This window comes from Podarcis raffonei, chromosome 12 (genome assembly GCF_027172205.1).
Source record: "Podarcis raffonei isolate rPodRaf1 chromosome 12, rPodRaf1.pri, whole genome shotgun sequence".
Lineage (NCBI taxonomy): Eukaryota > Metazoa > Chordata > Lepidosauria > Squamata > Lacertidae > Podarcis > Podarcis raffonei.
The window spans coordinates 47,874,552-47,895,465 of NC_070613.1; the positions used below are offsets into that span (position 1 = coordinate 47,874,552).

At 45.2% G+C, this 20,914-nt stretch overlaps 1 protein-coding gene across 2 annotated transcripts in view; it reads left to right on the forward strand.

Annotated features, from left to right (window-relative positions):
* Nucleotides 1-3,165, forward strand: part of CDCP1 (CUB domain containing protein 1) — a 44,904-nt gene extending 41,739 nt beyond the window's left edge. For both annotated transcript variants that reach the window (XM_053410181.1, XM_053410182.1), the window contains exon 9: nt 74-3,165. In XM_053410181.1, the coding sequence (XP_053266156.1) occupies nt 74-509 (436 nt within the window). In that variant the 3' untranslated portion in view covers nt 510-3,165. The remainder of the gene's footprint in view (nt 1-73) is intronic.
* The last annotated feature ends 17,749 nt before the right edge of the window (nt 3,166-20,914 follow it).

Consider the following 20,914-nt stretch of genomic DNA (forward strand, 5'->3'; position numbering starts at 1 on the left):
ACGGAGATACGGCTGTAAATGCAAAAGCAGCGTTATTTTTAACGTTTCTTGCTTTGTTTCTTTATTCCACCAGAAAAAAACAGGAAAACCAGACTCCAGCCATAGGAGTGTATAACGGTAACGTCAACACCCAGTTGCCTGGAAAGCAGGGAATATTCAAAAAGAGGAAAAAGAACGAGTCTCATATCTATGCAGTTATTGATGACACCATGGTTTATGGGCACTTGCTGGATGACTCTATCAAACCGGAAAATGCCGAAATAGGCGTGTACCAGCCTTTTACTGGGCCAGTGAGTACGGCCCCTTCGCCGCCTCCGATCAGGAAAATATCCAAAGTGCCTAGCATGGAGGAGTCCTCTTTTACGATACTGACTGACAGTGAGATCTATACCTTTGCACAACGCAAACCGGAAGAACTCCAGGCCAATGGTGACGTGACTTCGAGTGGTAATGGAAATGTCGGCAAGTCCTTGCTTGAGGAAAACGAACAGGAAAATTCAGAGCTCTAATGTTTATTTGACGGTTCAGATAAGAAACGAAATCTTGCACCCATTTTTCCGTGATTTACCTTTTCCCAAAAAAATGAAAAGAAAATACTTTGGTTGCCGCAGCTCTCTTCCGGTTTTCGAATGAATGTGCTCAGACAATGTATTTCCGCAGCATGTTTTGCAGGGATACAAGTAACTTTGAACATGGAAAAGGACAGCGAAGCTGTATTTTCAGTCGTCGTAATAGCAGACCTGTGTTTTTTAAAAGGCAGGAAGAGGTGGCACATTGGAGCTTAAATGAAGCTGGAGAACTAGGTTGCCAAAAATATCTTCCTTCCTGTGTTTCTTGTGCAGATTTCAGCCATACTACAGAATAAAAAATGTGGGTGTGCAGAATGGCATAGTCTGAAGATGGTTTTTTCACACCGTAGCCTTGTCATAGGAATATGACTTTTATTATTCATGTGGATTCACTTCCTAGGATGTGACGAGGATTACACCAGCCCTTGAACGGAAAATGCCTACAACAACTGAACAGCAAAGTTATTGTGCTATTTGTGAAAAAGAATTCTACTTCTCTTTTCAATCAGTTGTATGGTGTATGTATATATAGTTCAGGACATTTCATTTTCTTTCTTTTTTCATCTATAATTTTGTTGTGATTGTCCTGCAGTGATGTTTTTAAAACTAAGACCAGTGTGTCGTCCAGGTTCTTTTTTATTTTTATTTAAATAAAAACAATTATTTAATTTTTATTCATGCATATAACATAGCAGTTTCCACTTCGCCAGCAAATATGCAAATGATATAATATTGCCAAGGTTCCTGTGCAAAGAAATGATTAGTTCAGCATGAATGAGGCTGCTAATCTGCGCAACCCTTATAGTGCAAAAAGGATAGACGTCAGTATAAAAAATTCAAAATTATTTATGGGCTTGACCTCGATGGATGTTTGAACAATGTTATGCTCTGAAGACGTGTGAAAATATGCAACTTTTATGCATATGTGCAACCAATGGCCAAGTCCTTGCCTTCAAATATATAAGAACGAGGAAGACAACAATGCCATTTTCATGTCCTGTACAACTCTGGATTTTGGCAGCATAAATTGCCCCAAACCTATGTATTCAAGTGCCTGATTTTGTGGGTAGGCGAGCCACTTTGTGGAACATAAATAATTTTGCATCCTGTGCTAGACTTCCAGAGAGGCGCCAGCTGGCTTAGTGTGAATTAACTCTTGCAAAGTGATGATTAAACAGAATGCAAGTTAGGAAAGGCAAAGTTTGCATTTTTTAAAAATGACATAACACTATGTCACTTGACTGAATACGATTGCCGTACACAGGCTTCACTCAGAAATATTCAGCAGTTAATACAATGTGGGGAAACATTTCCATTGGGCTTTGTGGCAGCTACTTGACATTAGCATTTCATCTTTGTAAATAAGTGTTTGACGGTTGCGCAAGGCCTCTTGCAGAACTCCCATTTACCTCAGCAGTTCCTGAGCAAGGGCTGCGTCTGGCAGCATGTGTCTGTGGGCGTGCGCGTGCATCATACGCAGAGTTTTAACTAGTCACAGAAAACGGATAATAGTTAAAATCCAGAAGGCTGTTTGGTGATGTTGTGCGAGAGCGATGGGGCTTCCTGGGGCATCCTTCCCCAAAGAAGCTGCCTTAACAAGTTCAAGTTGCTCCTGAGACTCAGGTGAAATATCAGCAGTGACTTCTGAGCTGGCAAAAACGAGCAGCGCCTTGTAGTTTTACAAAGAACCTTTCTGGATTCCTTCGAAGTAACGCGTTCAGTAAATTTTGTGCAGTCATGTAAATTTGTACCACCCAGATCTTTTCACTCTAAATGTGTATAAGTTGAAGCCAGTAACTCCAGTTTTCATCATTAGCATTTAATTTTCACATTAATAGTACTTCTAGTCTGTGTATTGGCTCTCATCAGTTAAATTACATACAGTAGTCAGGATGTCTTTTTGCAGTTCATCCTGTGGTCTGTGTGAAATATCTTGGCCTCGTGTTCACTGTTGGGCATCTCCCATTGCACGATTGTGAAATGGATGAGGCTTGGGTCTCTGTAAACATCATTTTTGTATGCATATATCATATGAATTTGTCCTGGAAGGTTGGGCCTTTTTATAAATGGGAAAGTATGTTATGACACTGGGCATTGTCTTGCTAAAGTTGTGTAAAACCTTGTTTCCTGGCAGTATGACTGTTTCTAAAATAATTCCCCCCCCCTCAGAGTTGTATTTCTTGTAGCCTCTGTGAATGCAGAACACTATGCAATAAAACCTTCATGAGAATTGCAGGCACAGACTGGGGTTGCATAATTATCCCCCAAGTTATTTGTTTTGATGCCACTATTTCTATATGCCGCTCAATAACTTATTCACTGTATAGTCCTCTTTTTTTATGCTGCATTTGAAGTGTTGTCTTACAAGATGCTGTCATTGTAAATATTTGTGACACTTTTGTACCTGACTGAAATCCACAGTGTTCCTGTTCCACAGTCTTAAAATGCTGTAATTTCTTAAATCCCAGGCTGTTTTTTTTAATAATAAAAAAATGCATTTTCTGTGTTTAACAGAGAGGGACATGTTGATGCAATGGGTCTTTTTTTTACATGTGTGAGTTCTTCAAAACTGAAATAAAATGGTGTTTACAGTTAACCGCTGCTTACCTGCATCTTAAGTAACTACTGTACTTAACAGAAGGGCTTTTTTTAAACTCCCTTTTTTGGTTTGCTGGTGGCCCCAGATTGGCAGGAATTTTGCTCAAAATGGCATCATTCTGGTGCTGCTTGATGTGCATGTATCATATTTTTTGCACCATAACACTCACTTTTTCCCTTCTAAAAAGTAAGGGGAAATGTCTGTGCGTGTTATGGAGGGAATGCCTACGGGTGGCATGCCTACGGATTTTCCTCCTCTAAAAACTACGTGCGTATTATGGTCAGGTGCGTGTTATAGAGCGAAAAATACAGTAATTGGTTATGGATCATTGGTGAAAAATCAGGAATGACAGTGTACTGTTAACCTGTATCCTCCCTTCTGACAGAACCATTTCTGCTTAGGGGCCAGCAGTGTTCGAAACTCCCATTGTTCTAGGCGCATTTTGCGACACGGAATTTCATTAGCATGAGCAGTTTCTGAGCTCTGGGCGCCTAAGATTTCAGATTAAACCTCAGAGTGGAAGGAAAGGAGGACCTTTTTCTGCCTCCCCACTTCCAGCTACTCTCTGAAGCCTGGAGAAGAGACCCTCTTAGGAATATTAGTGGGATGGGCAGGGGAAGGCTAGACCATGCGAAAAATGAACACAATATTTTAGCTGCAGTTAATTCATTTCCAGCACTGTATTGTTCTAAAAAAGCACACCTAGGCATTTCGTTGTTGCGCCCATAACCTCGGTTTCAGGTGCCATTTAGCTCCTATCTTTCATAGCTCAGTTTCAAACAGTGGGAGCCAGATAGCTATACTTCCATCCCTCCCAGAATTCTGTTTTTATTTTCCAACTGACCATCTCATGGCTTCTAAGCAACCTCAGGCCTCATTCAATTTTTCCCCCAGGGTGTGTGTTCATGTTACCACCTTAGATTTGCATTCAAGACCCTTTTCCTAGTTCTGCTGATTCCTCTCTTGTTTCACAGTGGCCCTGTTATGTTTTCATCAGCTTGCCAATTCAATGTCAAATTCTTACCTGTACAGCAAACTGAAAAGTATCTATGAATGTATTGGTCTTTCCTGAACAGACGACTGTTCTTCTCCTTGACATCTGAGAGGATACTAGTCAGTAAAGGTGAAGAAAACCTCATTGTTAGTAATTCAGGTGAGCAAGGATCCACCTTCAGTTGCAGGTGCTCCAGAATCTAGCAGTCATCCAGTGGGTGATAGTCAACTAGGTTTTACTCAAAAGTAGGCCCACTGAAATTAATAAACATGACGGAGGCCGGGGCATACCAACCCAGAGGCACCATCTTGCACCCAAGATTTGGGGGGCAGCGGCACATGTTTTGTGCATATGATACCGCATCATTGGGCAATGCGCCCTCGATGTGACATCATGCGTATGACATCACACACACATGGCTTGCATCGCCGGGAGGAGGCTTCCTCAGGATGAAACAGCCATTGAACTGCACTGTGCTCGGCCCCTTCTGCCCGTTCAACATCAAGGGGGCCCAGCCCCCTACCAGTAAATATTTAGGGGGCTGAAGACCTCTCCACCCCTAGGAGTTCACTGGTGTTCAAAGTCCAAGTGCGCATGTCATTCCATACCCAAACTCCATAGGTATTCTGTACCGTCTTGAGAAATACTCCTATTTGATGCATTTTCCCCACAAAGCAGGTTCCATCTGATTTGAAAATGGAAGCCTTGGCCCAGTATATCTGAAGGAGCATTTCCACCCCCATCATTCTGACCGGACACTGAGGTCCAGTGCCAAGGGCCTTCTGGCGGTTCCCTCACTGCGAGAAGCAAAGCTACAGGGCCTTCTCGGTAGTGGCACCCGCCCTGTGGAACGCCCTCCCATCAGATGTCAAAGAGATAAACAACTACCTGACTTTTAGAAAACATCTGAAGGCAGCCCTGTTCAGGGAAGGTTTTAATGTGTGACATTTTGTGATGTATTTTTAATCTTTGTTGCAAGCTGCCCAGAGTGGCTGGGGGGGGCCTAGCCAGGTGGGCGGGGTACAAATAATAATAATAATAATAATAATAATAATAATAATAATAATAATAGAATTTTAGAGTTGGAAGGGACCCGAGGGTCATCTAGTCCAACCCCCAGCAATGCAGGAATTCTGCCACCAACCATCCCTGGGCGGCCTCAAACCACCAACCTTCTTGTTAGCAGCCAAGACACACTGAGCCTTAAACTGAGATGTGTACATTTCAGGCTACCATTGTCCATGTGCAGACACAGGTTAGGTCTGGGGAAGAAAGACATTCCTGCCACTTCTCTGGTCTGTACAGCCAGTGCTTTTTTTCCTTAAAAATAAATGTTTAGGGGTACTCTCATTTTCCTACTCATATTGAAATACTGCCCCTCAATGAGGCCAAACTTAGATTCACAAAATGTTTAGGGGTATGCATACCTGAGTCCCCTCCCAGAAAAAAAAAGCACCATGTACAGCAATGTACCCCTGAGGGTGAAAGAGGAGAGCGCAAAATATGGTCTGAAGCTCAACATCAAAAAAACGAAGATCATGGCCACTGGTCCCATCACCTCCTGGCAAATAGTAGGGGAAGAAATGGAGGCTGTGAGAGATTTTACTTTCTTGGGCTCCATGATCACTGCAGATGGTGACAGCAGCCACGAAATTAAAAGACGCCTGCTTCTTGGGAGAAAAGCAATGACAAACCTAGACAGCATCTTAAAAAGCAGAGACATCACCTTGCTGACGAAGGTCCGTATAATTAAAGCTATCGTTTTCCCAGTCGTGATGTATGGAAGTGAGAGCTGGACCATAAAGAAGACTGATTGCCAAAGAATTGATGCTTTTGAATTAAGGTGCTGGAGGAGACTCTTGAGAGTCCCATGGACTGCAAGAAGATCAAACCTATCCATTCTAGAGGAAATCAGCCCTGAGTGCTCACTGGAAGGACAGATCCTGAAGTTGAGACTCCAATACTTTGGCCACCTCATGAGAAGAGAAGACTCCCTGGAAAAGACCCTGATGTTGGGAAAGATGGAGGGCACAAGGAGAAGGGGACGACAGAGGACAAGATGGTTGGACAGTGTTCTCGAAGCTACCAGCATGAGTTTGACCAACCTGTGAGAGGCAGTGGAAGACAGGAGTGCCTGGCGTGCTCTGGTCCATGGGGTCACGAAGAGTCGGACACGACTAAACGACTAAACAACAACAACAACAACAACAGCAATGTAAGAATGCGACTTGTAAGGCAGCAGAGGATAGTGACCTTGCTGTGTTTCAAGCTGCCCATGTGAATTTCAGTAGATCTACTCAAAGTAAAAGTTGGCTAACTACCACCGTAGGTAACCTGGAAACGCCTAGTGTGTTCTTTAAAAATCCAGGCACATTCCTTTGACTTCTGTGACACATTCTTCCTCATACTGCTCTGTCTGCACCTGCTTGCTTGTGATTTAAATAACCTTGATGAATCAGACCCCATTCAACCTCAACAAAGATTCTGATGAAGGCAAGGAATCACGTTCCTTACCAGAGATTTGATGTATGCTTCTTAGGGCAAACTGTGTGGTCCACCGTGACAATCCTAAAAGGAATAATAAAGGAAAGCTGATTTTTAAGTTACTGCTGGCTGCTTTTTCTTTTTTTTAAAAAAGAGGTGCCAGTTCTTTTTTCCATCATATGTATCCTCTATTGGCTACTAACTCCCAGAATTACATGATTAATGCCCAATTAAGGACTTGAGGCCAGACATAGGATAGCTCATCTTCATTAATAGCTGTGTGAATAATGGCATGAATCATACATTTTTGTACACTTGTGGAAAACGAGCCCGTCTCTCCTCATACTCATGCCTGAAATTCAGACGCTGGAAATCACCACAAAGATTAACTCTGTCGGTGAAGGTAAGGATCAAGGTATTTATGTATTTTTATAAAAAAGAATAATTAAATTTTTGTGTTACAATTTAAAATACTCATTTTTACATCCTTGAAATATCAACGACTTCCCTTCTTCTCTTTCCATGTTTCCCCATAAATCCCTACATATTTTACAAAAACTATATCATTCAGTAATCCATTATTGCATCCATCAAAGACTATTTACACTGTTGAATTTATCTTTATGCTGCCAACGTTTTCAACTGTACACAATTATTTCCCATGTATTCAATAAACGCTTTCCAATTTTCTCTACCAAGGCAGTGGTAGACATGGCTCAGTTAAGACCCAGATTACTAGATTTGGTAAATATCTGATTGCACAGAATACGTCCGGTATTGATTTATTTGTTTTAAAACAGCAGATACAATTGATGGGCTTCAGGACACAAGACAGGAAGTTAGTCATCTTTCATTGAAAATATTTCCCCCACCTGCTATTTTGACAGAAAAAGTGAAGGTGTTTTGGGGCCGTTTTCCTCCTGCAACAGACAGTAACTTTAGGAGGCAAGAATTATGGCAGGAGAGAAAGAATTGCTACCCCTCACTAGATGCCATGACTCTCACCCTTTTAGATGTTCCCCACAGCTGGTTTTCTTTTTTAAGACCTCTTAAATGCAACCACTCGTGTGCAGTTTGGCCCTTGCAGCTTGATGCATGTTGTTGTTGTTTAGTCGTTTAGTCGTGCCCGACCCTTCGTGACCCCCTGGACCAGAGCACGCCAGGCACTCCTGTCTTCCGCTGCCTCCTGTGGACTCATGCTGGTAGCTTCGAGAACACTGTCCAACCATCTCGTCCTCTGTCGTCCCCTTCTCCTTGTGCCCTCAGTCTTTCCCAACTTCAGGGTCTTTTCCAGGGAGTCTTCTCTTCTCATGAGGTGGCCAAAGTATTGGAGCCTCAGCTTCAGGATCTGTCCTTCCAGTGAGCACTCAGGGCTGATTTCCTTCAGAATGCAGAGGTTTGATCTTCTTGCAGTCCATGGGACTCTCAAGAGTCTCCTCCAGCACCATAATTCAAAAGCATCCATTCTTCGGCGATCAGCCTTCTTTATGGTCCAGCTCTCACTTCCATACATCACGACTGGGAAAACCATAGCTTTAACTGATGCATACCAAAAACCAGATTGTTCAAAAGCCTGAAGTCTCCAGGTTTGCTTGGCCCCCTCCAAGTGGAGGGCTTGAATCTTCAGGTGAGTGAAAGTGTTGCAGGTTTAAAAAACCTTTTCTTCCTGGATCTTGCCAATTAGACACAGGAGCCAGAGGAAAGAGAGAGAGAGTCCAGCAATTTTATTACTTTGCGCAAAGTAAGATGCAGTAGGATATTTCCCAAAAGCTGAACCCCTAGGTGTTGTCCACCTGGAGATTTTATAGGGTTTACACACACACAAAAATTTACATATACAGTGGTACCTCGGGTTATGTACTTAATTCGTTCCGGAGGTCCGTTCTTAACCTGAAACTGTTCTTAACCTGAAGCACCACTTTAGCTAATGGGGCCTCCTGCTGCCACCGCGCTGCCAGAGCACGATTTCTGTTCTCATCCTGAAGCAAAGTTCTTAACCTGAAGCACTATTTCTGGGTTAGCAGAGTCTGTAACCTGAAGCGTATGTAACCTGAAGCATATGTAACCCGAGGTACCACTGTAAAATCCAGTCAGAAGCCCCCAGACATCTGCAGAGGGTAGCTGGCAAGAAAACCCATTGGATACAACTTTCTGCGATGTCCACGTCTGCAGCTTGATGTGTCGGCTCTTCAAAGGCTTCTTGCTTTTTACTAAAAAATGCCTGCATGGATAAAGTTCTGAAGCCTACTGAAATAAAAAAATTAAGGTCTTATATATATAATAAATGTTCATAAATGTACCAAGCAAACATGTACATAAATATATAAATCGCACGTCTGAAGCAGCACAGGAAAATAGCCCTGAAAACCATTTTGACTCCCAAGCTGACCAAATGATTTCTCTGCAAGGTCAAGGAAAATTGAAAAGCCTCCCCATTGTCGTTTCCTTCACAAATCCTGTTTTAAGGGTATGTCTGTGTATGAATAGGGTGAGCCTGTGACCTGGCTCAGGAACTAAGTATTTATCACTACAAAAGACTGGCCAGGTTCCCCAGGGTATCCAATCAAGTAAGCATTAACAGGTAACCTCCCAGATAGGAGGTAAACAACGCACTCAGATTTCTGTTGTGGACAGCCCTTTCTGTGATGTAGGTATGATGTGTCTGGGTGTGGTCTTGGACTCCAGGGCGGGCAATTTAAAATGTCTATATAACCTTGGTTCGGGTTCCTCCTCCTTCTCCGGCGTGTGAAGGGGGACCCTGTTGCAACAGTTCAATAAAGATCAGGCTTACTAGCTGCTTTGCTTCTCAATATTATCTGGTTGGCCTCTGTTATTTTCTCCGACCAATGGAGAACCTGCAAAGGACACTTGTTTTCCCCATAAGGGAATAAGGGCATATTTTTGTTTATTACACTACATACTAAGGGTGAGTTGTCCTTGGTTTGGCTGGCATGGTCAGTTTACTCCCAAACGTTTACTCTCAGAAGTTCACTCCCAAATGCCTCCATCAAGTTTCTCCAGCAACCAAGCAGCAACTGGACTACAGTGGTACCTCGGGTTAAGATCTTAATTCGTTCCGGAGGTCCGTACTTAACCTGAAACTGTTCTTAACCTGAAGCACCACTTTAGCTAATGGGGCCTCCTGCTGCTGCAGGAGCACGATTTCTGTTCTCATCCTGAAGCAAAGTTCTTAACCTGAAGCACTATTTCTGGGTTAGCGGAGTCTGTAACCTGGAGCGTATGTAACCTGAAGCATATGTAACCTGAGGTACCACTGTATGTGTCTTTTATGAACAAAAGGGAGCTTTGGTGAGCCAAGGGTTTTAACAAAACCTCAGTGTCTCATTCAAAAGGGGCTCTTACAGACCCCCAGATCCCCCTAATGTAGGCATGTCCGAAGTCTGTTTCGGGGGCCTAATTTGGCCCACCAGTCAGTTCAACAACTTCGGGTGGCTCTTTGGTCAGCCCCCATGGCCCTTCACTTCATCAAATCTGGCCCTCTTTGAAAACAGTTTGGACACCACTGCCCAAGTGCCTCAAGAGGACCTTTTTAAAAAAAAAATTAAAATTCTTAAGAAGCCACTGCCTGCAGCTTGCAAACTTCAGACTGTCTGGAACTGGCTGCAAATTGTAACATAGACATTGGATATTTGTGGGGTCAGGAGGGATCCTGCCCTCCTCCACTCTCCTCTCCCAATTGCCCTTTGTCTCCAGGGCTTGCTCCTGTGAAAACGCCAGGGCCATAGGAATAAGATAGTGTGTTTGTGGGTTCATGGGTGTTTTGAAAGCAAGTGTTCTGTTGCTATCCTCATGCCGCAGATACTACAAACTGCTGGCCTGTTTTCAAAACCAAGCGTATTCATAGGACAACCTCCACTTACGTACTTCTCTGTTCTGTCTGTGGTTGGACCAACAGTGACTCCTTGTGGAAATGCTCAGCGGTTAATAGGATTTTTAGATTTTTCTGCATGCATATTGTGCTGACTTTCAAGTACAATGGAACCACGGTTGTCGATTGCTTTGGAGGCCGAACAATTCAGAACCTGAACGCCGACAACCTGAAAGTAAATGCTTCTGTTTTCAAATGATTTTTGGAAACCGAACGGCTTCCGAGGTGCGTTTTTCATTTTTTCCCATTGACTTTGCAGCCACCCCATTGATCCTCAGTTTTTGAACTTTTCAGAAGCTGAACAGTCTTCCAGAACAGATTAAGTTTGAAAACTGAGGCTCCACTGTATTAACTTTATTAATAGGAGCCGAACCAAAATGTAAGCATTGTAAACACTCTGGGCTTTTGCCGCAGTGCAGGTGATCTGTTGCAGAAGCGAATGTGTGTTGAGCTTTAGTCCTTTACACTGTATTTTCATTCTTTTATGTTAGAGAAGAAACTGGCCTGTGAACACACAGGTCCCTTTTGGGGGGCTGATAGCAGCAGAGAAGGCAGCATGGTTATCATTTATGTACATGGGGAATCCTCCAGTAGCTTGCCTATCGGCTCCATAGGTCTGATCACTTGTTAGGGCAGGAGGGGAACCTCACTACCTCCAGTGCCTGCTTGCTCTCTCCTGATACCTGCAAATCACAGAATCACAGAATTGTGAAGTTGGACGGGACCACAAGGGTCATCTAGTCCAACCCCCTGTAATGCAGGATGTTAAGTTGTGGGTGAACATATCAGACGACACAGCGATTCTTCAAACAGCTCTTGTTTATTCACAGGCCAGAACAGAACTGAACTGAAGGTTCAGCCAGCCCACTACAATGCAACAGTAACCACTTTCTGTAACTATCCAATCACTGAACGTCACTTTCAATCCCTTATTTGCATATGTGGACCTGAGTGAAAACTATCTACAGTATCCCCTTGCTGGCCCAGGGTGAGAACTTCAGTACATAGCACAGGAATCTTTTGCCCACAGATGAGAGCACTGAGCATTTGTTAGGCAGCCTATTTGAGTGTTTAAGGAACTTCTATGCATTCCAATAACACCAGAGCTGCCTTCTAGTTTTTATGTTATCAGTAGGGCAGGTTTATGCACAAAAACCTATTTGTAGTCATCGTGGATCATTTTAAAAAAAATTAATTGGTTTTACAAAGTACAAATAAACACAAATTAGTAAAAACATACCTATGTAAAGAGATTCTCCGAATCTCGAGACTTCCCCCCATTTCCTCCATGGGGTCTCATTTTTAAAATCTACAACTGCATATTCATATGTACTCCAATTTATATATTGAACCATATTATCCATAATATTTTTTATACTACAAGTGAGTCAAAATCCTGCTCTTGTTACCATCTGCTTACAGTGGTCTCCTAGGTAACTTATAAATTTTCCCCATTCTTTTGTAAAGTTTTTATCCTCTTGGTTTCTGAGTTTTCAAGTCAGCTTTGCCAACTCTGCATGTTTGCCATTCTTCTCTGGTAGAGACTTGTAACATCCAGGCCGCTGTTGTTCCATACATAAAGAGTCTTTTCTGCTCCTTTGGTATGTCAGTACCTGTAATTCCTAATAGAAAAGCTTCTTGTTTCTTAACAAAAGCTATTTTAAACTTTTTTTTCATTTCATTATATATCATCTCCCAGAATGCTTTTATTACCTTACAGGTCCACCACATATGATCGTGGATCATTCTTGGGCCAATTTGCTTTTGCTGTATTTATCTTGCAGCATCTATTGCATGTTATGCTAGAAGCAAGCTACCATAATCAATTTTTTAAACCACTGACAGATTTGGGCTAATTTCTACCCAGCTACCAGCAGCAGACTTAACAGTCGACTTTCAGCGATCATCGCAACCCACCCTTTAACTTTGAATACATGAATGTAAAATAATTCCTGGCACCGTGCTTACATCAGAAGCAAGAACAATATCCATGTCTTTCTATAATCCATGTCTTTCTATAGATTTTATGTTCAGGGATAACTGCATCTTACTAAACATCGTTTGCTGCTTCTGTGACCTTCTTTGTATATTTTAATTCAGGAATTGCCTTTCTTGTTTCAGTTAACTTTTTCTTTTAGCCTAGCGGCTTGGCTCAAACTAGCTTGGTTAATAACAAAGGTGATCCGCATTCAATTTGTGTGCTCCTTCAGATTGGTGTTCTGTTGTGGGTGGTGTATTCTGAGTCATGTTCTGGACACAATAATAGTGCGTTAGTGGGGGATGGAATCTGTTTTATTAATTGTTCTGCAATGCTCCCCGAATGTTGGCACATTATTGCTCCCCGGAGGGGCTGTAGTGCAAGAAAAGTGGAGCAACCCACTCGCTCTTGGACATTGTGGTATGAGAAGCAATGGGATTTCAGCAGGAAGTTACAGAATATGCACTGATTGGAATGACCGCTCTCCACATCAAATGGAGGGTGCCCTTTGCGTGCCCACGTGCAGCGCCCCCGATCCTATGTGACTCCCGGCAGAGTGCTCCTGGACTGCCTCCCCAAGTCATGAACCTTGAGGTTCTCACCAAACCTCAGTTCAAATAACCAATTGCGACTGGATAGGAGGAGCCAGGGGAGCAGAAAAGGTAAGGGTAGCATCTGCTCTTTAAGCATAAAAGGTGGTGGAGTCTACCTGGGAGCTCTCAGTTGGCTCCAGAACTTCACCTGCCCTAACCTCCCTTTGTTTAATAATACAGCGGTACCTCGGCTTAAGAACTTAATTCGTTCTGGAGGTCCGTTCTTAACCTGAAACTGTTCTTAACCTGAGGTACCACTTTAGCTAATGGGGCCTCCTGCTGCCGCCGCACGATTTCTCTTCTCATCCTGAAGCAAAGTTCTTAACCCGAGGTAATATTTCTGGGTTAGCGGAGTCTGTAACCTGAAGCGTATGTAACCTGAAGCGTATGTAACCCGAGGTACCACAGGAAGAAGAAGAAGAAGAAGAAGAAGAAGAAGAAGAAGAAGAAGAAGAAGAAGAAGAAGAGGAGTCGTCGGACACGACTAAATGACTAAACAACAAATCTTCCCCAAATTGGGGGGGGGGCGTGAAACAGTGACACATGCCCCCCCACGGCAGCGATCCCAGGGTTCCCCATTAAAGGGGTTGTGTTGAGGAGAGTCACTGGCCAGACGCTGAAAGGTTGTCAGTGCACTTCCCTGTGCTGCGGTGAAATGGGAGGTGGGCTCTCTGCTTAAACATATGTTTTCCAGAGCCGGCCCAATCCCCAGACAGATTAGTTAACCCTGATGTGCCCCAGATCCCTGGCTGGGGACTGGGAGGGATAAACGCCCAATGCCTAAGCCAAGTTCTTCTTTCATCTGAAAGTTGAATAAAGTTGTGGCCAATTTTAATCCTGTAACACGTTGTCACGAGTCATTATTTCACCCAGGTGTCGCCTGGGGTTGGGGGGTCTCCGCCTGGGCACACAACTGGATCACCCTAAATCTTTTGCAGGCCTAAGTAGCATTGAAAGCAGGATTATGTGGGGCTGTGCTTATGGCACGAATGGGCACAAATAATCACGAATGATCCATGAAAAGTACATTTGGAGAGGCGGCGTATCAGAGCCTTGTAGCACTCTTAAAGATGAACAAACTTGACAAAAGGTAATGCAGCTCTCTCATCCTTTGGCAAAATCCCAGAACTTTAAGTGGATTACCCCAACTCACGCAATCGTAGAAAGCTTTTTTGTCAGTCCTGTTTCGGTGAGCAGTCGCCGCAAAACATCCACATAACCCACCACACGCCATGTATTGCTTTAACATGTTTAATAATAATAATAATAATTTATTATTTATACCCCGCCCATCTGGCTGAGTTTCCCCAGCCACTCTGGGCGGCTCCCAATCAGTGTTAAAAACAATACAGCGTTACATATTAAAAACTTCCCTGAACAGGGCTGCCTTAAGATGTCTTCTGAATGTCAGGTAATTATTTATCTCTTTGACATCTGATGGGAGGGCGTTCCACAGGGCGGGCGCCACTACCGAGAAGGCCCTCTGTCTGGTTCCCTGTAACCTCACTTCTCGCAATGAGGGAACCGCCAGAAGGCCCTCGGCGCTGGATCTCAGTGTCCGGGCTGAACGATGGGGGTGGAGACGCTCCTTCAGGTATACAGGACCGAGGCCGTTTAGGGCTTTAAAGGTCAACACCAACACTTTGAATCGTGCTCGGAAACGTACTGGGAGCCAATGCAGATCTCTCAGAACCGGTGTTATGTGGTCCCGGCGGCCACTCCCAGTCACCAGTCTAGCTGCCGCATTCTGGATTAATTGCAGTTTCCGGGTCACCTTCAAAGGTAGCCCCACGTAGAGCGCGTTGCAGTAGTCCAAGCGTGAGATAACTAGAGCATGCACCACTCTGGCGAGACAGTTTGCGGGCAGGTAGGGTCTTAGCCTGCGTACCAGGTGGAGCTGGTAGACAGCTGCCCTGGACACAGAGTTAACCTGCGCCTCCATGGACAGCTGTGAGTCCAAAATGACTCCCAGGCTGCGCACCTGGTCCTTCAGGGGCACAGTTACCCCATTCAAGACCAGGGAATCCCCCACACCAACCCGCTCCCTGTCCCCCAAAAACAGTACTTCTGTCTTGTCAGGATTCAACCTCAATCTGTTAGCCGCCATCCATCCTCCAACCGCCTCCAGGCACTCACACAGGACCTTCACTGCCTTCACTGGTTCTGATTTAAAGGAGAGGTAGAGCTGGGTGTCATCTGCATACTGATGAACACCCAGTCCAAACCCCCTGATGATCTCTCCCAGCGGCTTCATATAGATATTAAAAAGCATGGGGGAGAGGACAGAACCCTGAGGCACCCCACAAGTGAGAGCCCAGGGGTCTGAACACTCATCCCCCACCACCACTTTCTGGACACGGCCCAGGAGGAAGGAGCGGAACCACTGTATGACAGTGCCCCCAGCTCCCAGCCCCTCTAGACGGTCCAGAAGGATGTTATGGTCGATGGTGTCAAAGGCCGCTGAGAGATCCAGCAGAACTAGGAAACAGCTCTCACCTTTGTCCCTAGCCCGCCGGAGATCATCAACCAGCGCGACCAAGGCAGTTTCAGTCCCATGGTGAGGCCTGAATCCCGATTGGAAGGGATCCAAATGGTCCGTTTCCTCCAGGCGTGCTTGGAGTTGTTCAGCAACCACCCGCTCAATCACCTTGCCCAAGAATGGCAGATTTGAGACTGGGCGATAGTTGGCCAAATTGGCCGGGTCTAAAGATGTTTTTTTAAGAAGCGGTTTAATGACCGCCTCTTTCAGCGGGTCTGGGAAGGCTCCCTCACAGAGGGAAGCATTCACCACCCCGCAGAGCCCATCGCCCAGCCCTTCCCGGCTTGCTTTTATCAGCCAGGATGGGCAAGGATCAAGGAGACAGGTGGTCGGTTTCACTTGTCCAAGCAGCCTGTCCACATCCTCGGAGGTAACAGATTGGAATTGATCCCATGTAACAGGACCAGACAGAACTCTAGCACTCTCCCGCCCTGGCCCTGCTCCCACGGTGGAGTCTACCTCCTTCTGAATCTGAGCGATTTTATCTGCAAAAAACTTGGCAAAAGCATTGCAGGAGATCTTGGGGTCCCTACCAGGCCCCGGTGGTACAGGTGGTTCCGATAGATTGCGAACCACCTGAAAAAGTCTCCTGCTGCTGTTTTCTGCAGATGCAATGGAGGCGGCGAAGAAGGCCCTCTTCGCCGTCGCCATTGCCACTTGGTAGGCTCGACGTTGAGCTCTAACCCGTGTCCGGTCTGATTCAGAATGAGTTTTTCGCCACCGGCGCTCTAGCCGTCTCAACGATTGTTTCATCACCCTCAGCTCCGGGGAAAACCACGGGGCTGTCCGGGCTCCATGCAATCGGAGAGGGCGCTTCGGAGCCAGACAGTCAATAGCCCTGGTTAACTCCGCATTCCAGCGTGCCACCAGGGAATCAGCTGAAAGGCCATCAACTTGGGATAAAGCATCCCCTACCACTCTCTGGAAGCCAATTGGATCCATTAAGTGGCGGGGGCGGACCATCCGAATCGGTCCCACCTCCCTGCAGAGGGGAAGGGTTGCGGAGAAGTCCAGTTGCACCAGGAAGTGATCTGACCATGGCACTTCTTTCGTTTCGCTTTTAGTTAGTGTCAGATCACCAACATCCATAGGGTGAACACCAAGTCTAAGGCATGTCCACGGCTATGAGTTGGGCCAAACTTATTCAGGGACAGCCCCATGGAGGCCATGCTTTCCACGAAGTCCCGAGCGGCCCCTTGTAAGGTCGTGTCGGCATGGATGTTAAAATCCCCCAGGACAACCAAGCTAGGTGTCTCCAGGAGCATATCCGCCACGACCTGAAGCAGCTCGGGCAGGGAATCCTTGGTGCAGCGGGGAGGTCGGTACACCAGTAGGAATCCTGTACTGCCCCTATTGCCCAACTTCCAGAACATGCACTCAGAAAACTGGGTCTTCCCAATAGGACGCCTGGTGCAGACTAATGACTTCCTAAAAATCACTGCAACCCCCCCTCCCCGCCCACATGACCTGGGTTGCTGTGCGTAAGAGAAACCTGGTGGGCAAGCAGCGGCAAGGACAGGCCCATCTGCTTCATCCAACCAGGTCTCTGTCACACATGCCAGGTCAAATCCTCCATCCACAATCAGGTCGTGGATGGCAGTGGTTTTATTCATCATTGACCTGGCATTGCACAGCAACACTTTCAGGTCATGTGGGTTTCCCTTGCTGATTACTGTATCCTTCCGGTCAGGACCAGACCTGGAGGCAGGGATAGTCCTCAAACAACGACTAAACCAGCCTCCTCGGTAATGACATGGTCTGGTCTTAGCATAACTCCTCCTCCTGCCCGTGATCACTGAGATCGGGTGTCCCAATACATCCCCCCCTGTGGAACATGCCCCACCCAATCTATTGGCTGAGGCCCACTCCCAGGCAGCCATGACCCTTCCCCTTAAAACGCAAAATACAAACTATATAATAATTTAACAGAATAATAATAATAATAAAACAAAACAGAACAGAACAAAACAAAACAAAACAAAACAAAACAAGAAACAATAGTGCTAACTAAATGCTTATCCCACCCCAAGCAAAAATAAAATAATGAAATAATATAATATTATAAAAAACAACCACCACCATTTAAGGTGCTGCAAATTAAAAGCGGTTAAAACATTTACAACCATTTTGTCCATTGCTGCCGGTAGCTGCTCAGGCCTCTAAACTGTAGTGGTAGTGCAGGCCCCGCCCCCTAGGCCGGATGGAGTTGGCAGGAGAGGGAGCGGTCCTCCCAAACACTCACGCGCGCAGCAGCAGCAGCAGCCGTGTCCCGGAGGTCTCTCTGTCAGGCCTCTTATGGTGTGGCAGTGAGTGCAGGCCCCGCCCCCTAGGCCGGATGGAGTTGGCAGAAAAGGGAGCGGTCCTCCCAAACACTCACGCATTTATAAGCAATGATGTTATATCTGGAATGTTTCCTAAAACCTGACATTTAAAAACTGCCTACAAGTTGTAGAATGAGATATTCCTGCCAAGACAAGAGTCACTTAAGTCACCTCTTTAGCTGTTTGCTCAAATGTTAGTCATAACCCAAGGCTATTTGTAATAAGCGTCCGTGGAGAATGGTGTGATCTTCCCAATTTGGCTCCTTTGCACCCACATACACTCCAAATTGGAGAGTGTCCCAGTCTCTGGGCACAGCACTGGAAGGACAAACTGTTTTTAACACCCACCCCTTTCTTATTCTGATTCAAACTTCACCAAATCTGGTGCAAACACTGTACCAAATCCTGAATTCTAAGAGAACGCAGCTGAAGAAGAATTAATTTGCAGTCATTCTTTTGCTTAAACAGTTGGGTGTGCATAAAGTAAATCTAGGCCAAAGAACTCCACCCTTTTACAAAACAGAAGAATGAGCTGTGCGCTAAATATTTTAACAAAACATAAAAATAACCAGATGTGGAATCTGTGGATGGAGCTTGAAACTTTATACAGTAATGTATTGTTTATTAGGCACAACTCTCAGCATTTGATAAAACGCAACGATTACAAATAAAGTGTCAATTTGCTCCCTTTTCATGACACCCAAAATCTGCCACCCGGGAGTACTGCCTATGTCTGCCCTAATGGTAGAGGTTTACTTCATATGAAATATACCATAAAGGGCTTAACTGTACAACAGGATGAATGAAAAACGGAATTCAAATGTTATTTAAATGAATGTAACTAGAACTCTTGCTTTTTTAAAACCAACAACAAACCACAACCCTGCCAATATATTCTGTAATGCTTCCTGTTCCTTCAAAGCTACATTGTCAAGGAAATAAACAACTATCTGACTTTTAGAAGACATCTGAAGGCAGCCCTGTATCAGGAAGTTTTTAATGTTTGATATTTTATTATGCTTTTATGTATGTTGAAAGCCCCCCAGAGTGGCTGGGGCAACCCAGTCAGGTACAACTATTACTACTACTACTACTACTACTATTATCATTATTATTATTATCCCTTGTTTGTAGATTGTAGGGCCTAACTGAAGCACTACAGTGGTGCCTCGCAAGACGAAATTAATTCGTTCCGCAAGTTTTTTCTTCTTGCGAGTTTTTTGTCTTGCGAAGCACGGTTTCCCATAGGAATGCATTGAAAATCAATCAATGCGTTCCTATAGAAACCGCCTTCAGACCAGGTCCGGAGACAGTCTGTCCCCCGACCTCTTCTGAAGGCTGGGGGGGGGACAAGGGCTTTTCTTCCCACCGCCAGCCTTCAGAAGGCTGTTCTGAAGGCTGGCGGTGGGAAGAAAAGCCCTTCTCCCCACCTCCCGCCCCGCAAGCTCCGGGGACAGGAGGGCTTTGCTGCCGACCGCCAGCATTTTAAAAGCCCCCGGGACAGCGGAGGTCTTCTGAAGGCAGGCGGTGGGCGAAAGTCTTTGCTCCCCCCCCCCCGCCTGCCTTCAAAAGCCGTCCGGGATAGCGGAGAAACGCGCTGCGCTTCTCCGCTATCCCGGGAAGGCAGGCGGGGGGAGCAAAGACTTTTGCCCCCCGCCGGCCTTCAGAAGAGGTCCAGGACCTCTTCTGAAGGCCGGCGGGGGGCAAAAGTCTTTGCTCCCGACGGCCAGCATTTTAAAAGCGGTCCGGGATAGCGGGAAAGCGCAGCGCGCTTCCCTGCTATCCCGGACCGCTTTTAAAATGCTGGCGGTGGGGAGCAAAGCCTTTCGGCCCCCACCGGCCTTCCTGGACCTCTTCTGAAGGCCGGAGGGGGGGCGAAAGGCTTTGCTCCCCACCGCCAGCATTTAAAAGAGGTCCCCGGAGATTTCCCTATGGGCTTTCTTCTTGCGAAGCAAGCCCATAGGGAAATTCGTCTTGCGGAACGACTCAAAAACGGAAAACTCTTTCGTCTTGCGAGTTTTTCGTTTTGCGAGGCGTTCGTCTTGCGAGGCACCACTGTACTGGCGCTGCAGCAAGTAAATACTGGTGGAATCATGCTTCAAGCAGAATTTTACTCACAAGGTACAGTGGTAGCTTGGTTCTCAAACTTAATCCATTCTGGAAGTCTGTTCCAAAACCAAAGCGTTCCAAAACCAAGACGCGCTTTTCCATAGAAAGGAATGCAATCCATTCCAGACTTTTAAAAACAACCCCAAAACAGGAATTTAACATGAATTTTACTGTTTAACGAGACCATTGATACATAAAATGAAAGCAATAATCAATGTACTGTACTATAAAATAATTATATTTTTTATAGTACCTGCACTATTGATAGTCATTGTTTGGATGGGGGGCTTTTATCCATTTCCGCAGTCACACAATCAGTAGCTGAACTGGGTTCCACACAGTCGCACAAACAAATGAACCGAAAAAGCCACACAAACGAAAAAGCAAAATAAATAACAAAAACAAAAGCACCCAACTTAATCTGTTCCGGAAGTCCGTTTGACTTCTGAAATGTTCGAAAACCAAAGCGCACCTTCTGATTGGTGCAGGTGCCGCGGAAACAGTAGCTGATAGCCGCATTGGACATTTGGCTTCCGAAAAACGTTTGAAAACCGGAACGCCTACTTCCGGGTTTTTGGCATTTGACAACCAAGGCTTTTGAGTACCAAGTGTTTGACTACCAAGGTACCACTGTAATAGCAAAACCTTGGTTAGCATCTGACACAGTCCTTTATGTATAAGGGCCCAAGGCTTGACAAGGCTTTAAAACAGGGATGAAGAATTGATGGATGTGGTTTGACCAATTCACATCTGCCCAGCCAGCATAACCAATAGCCAGAGATTCTGAGAGCACCATCTGGAGGGCTCTCTATCCCTGATTTAAAGTCTTAAATATGTTA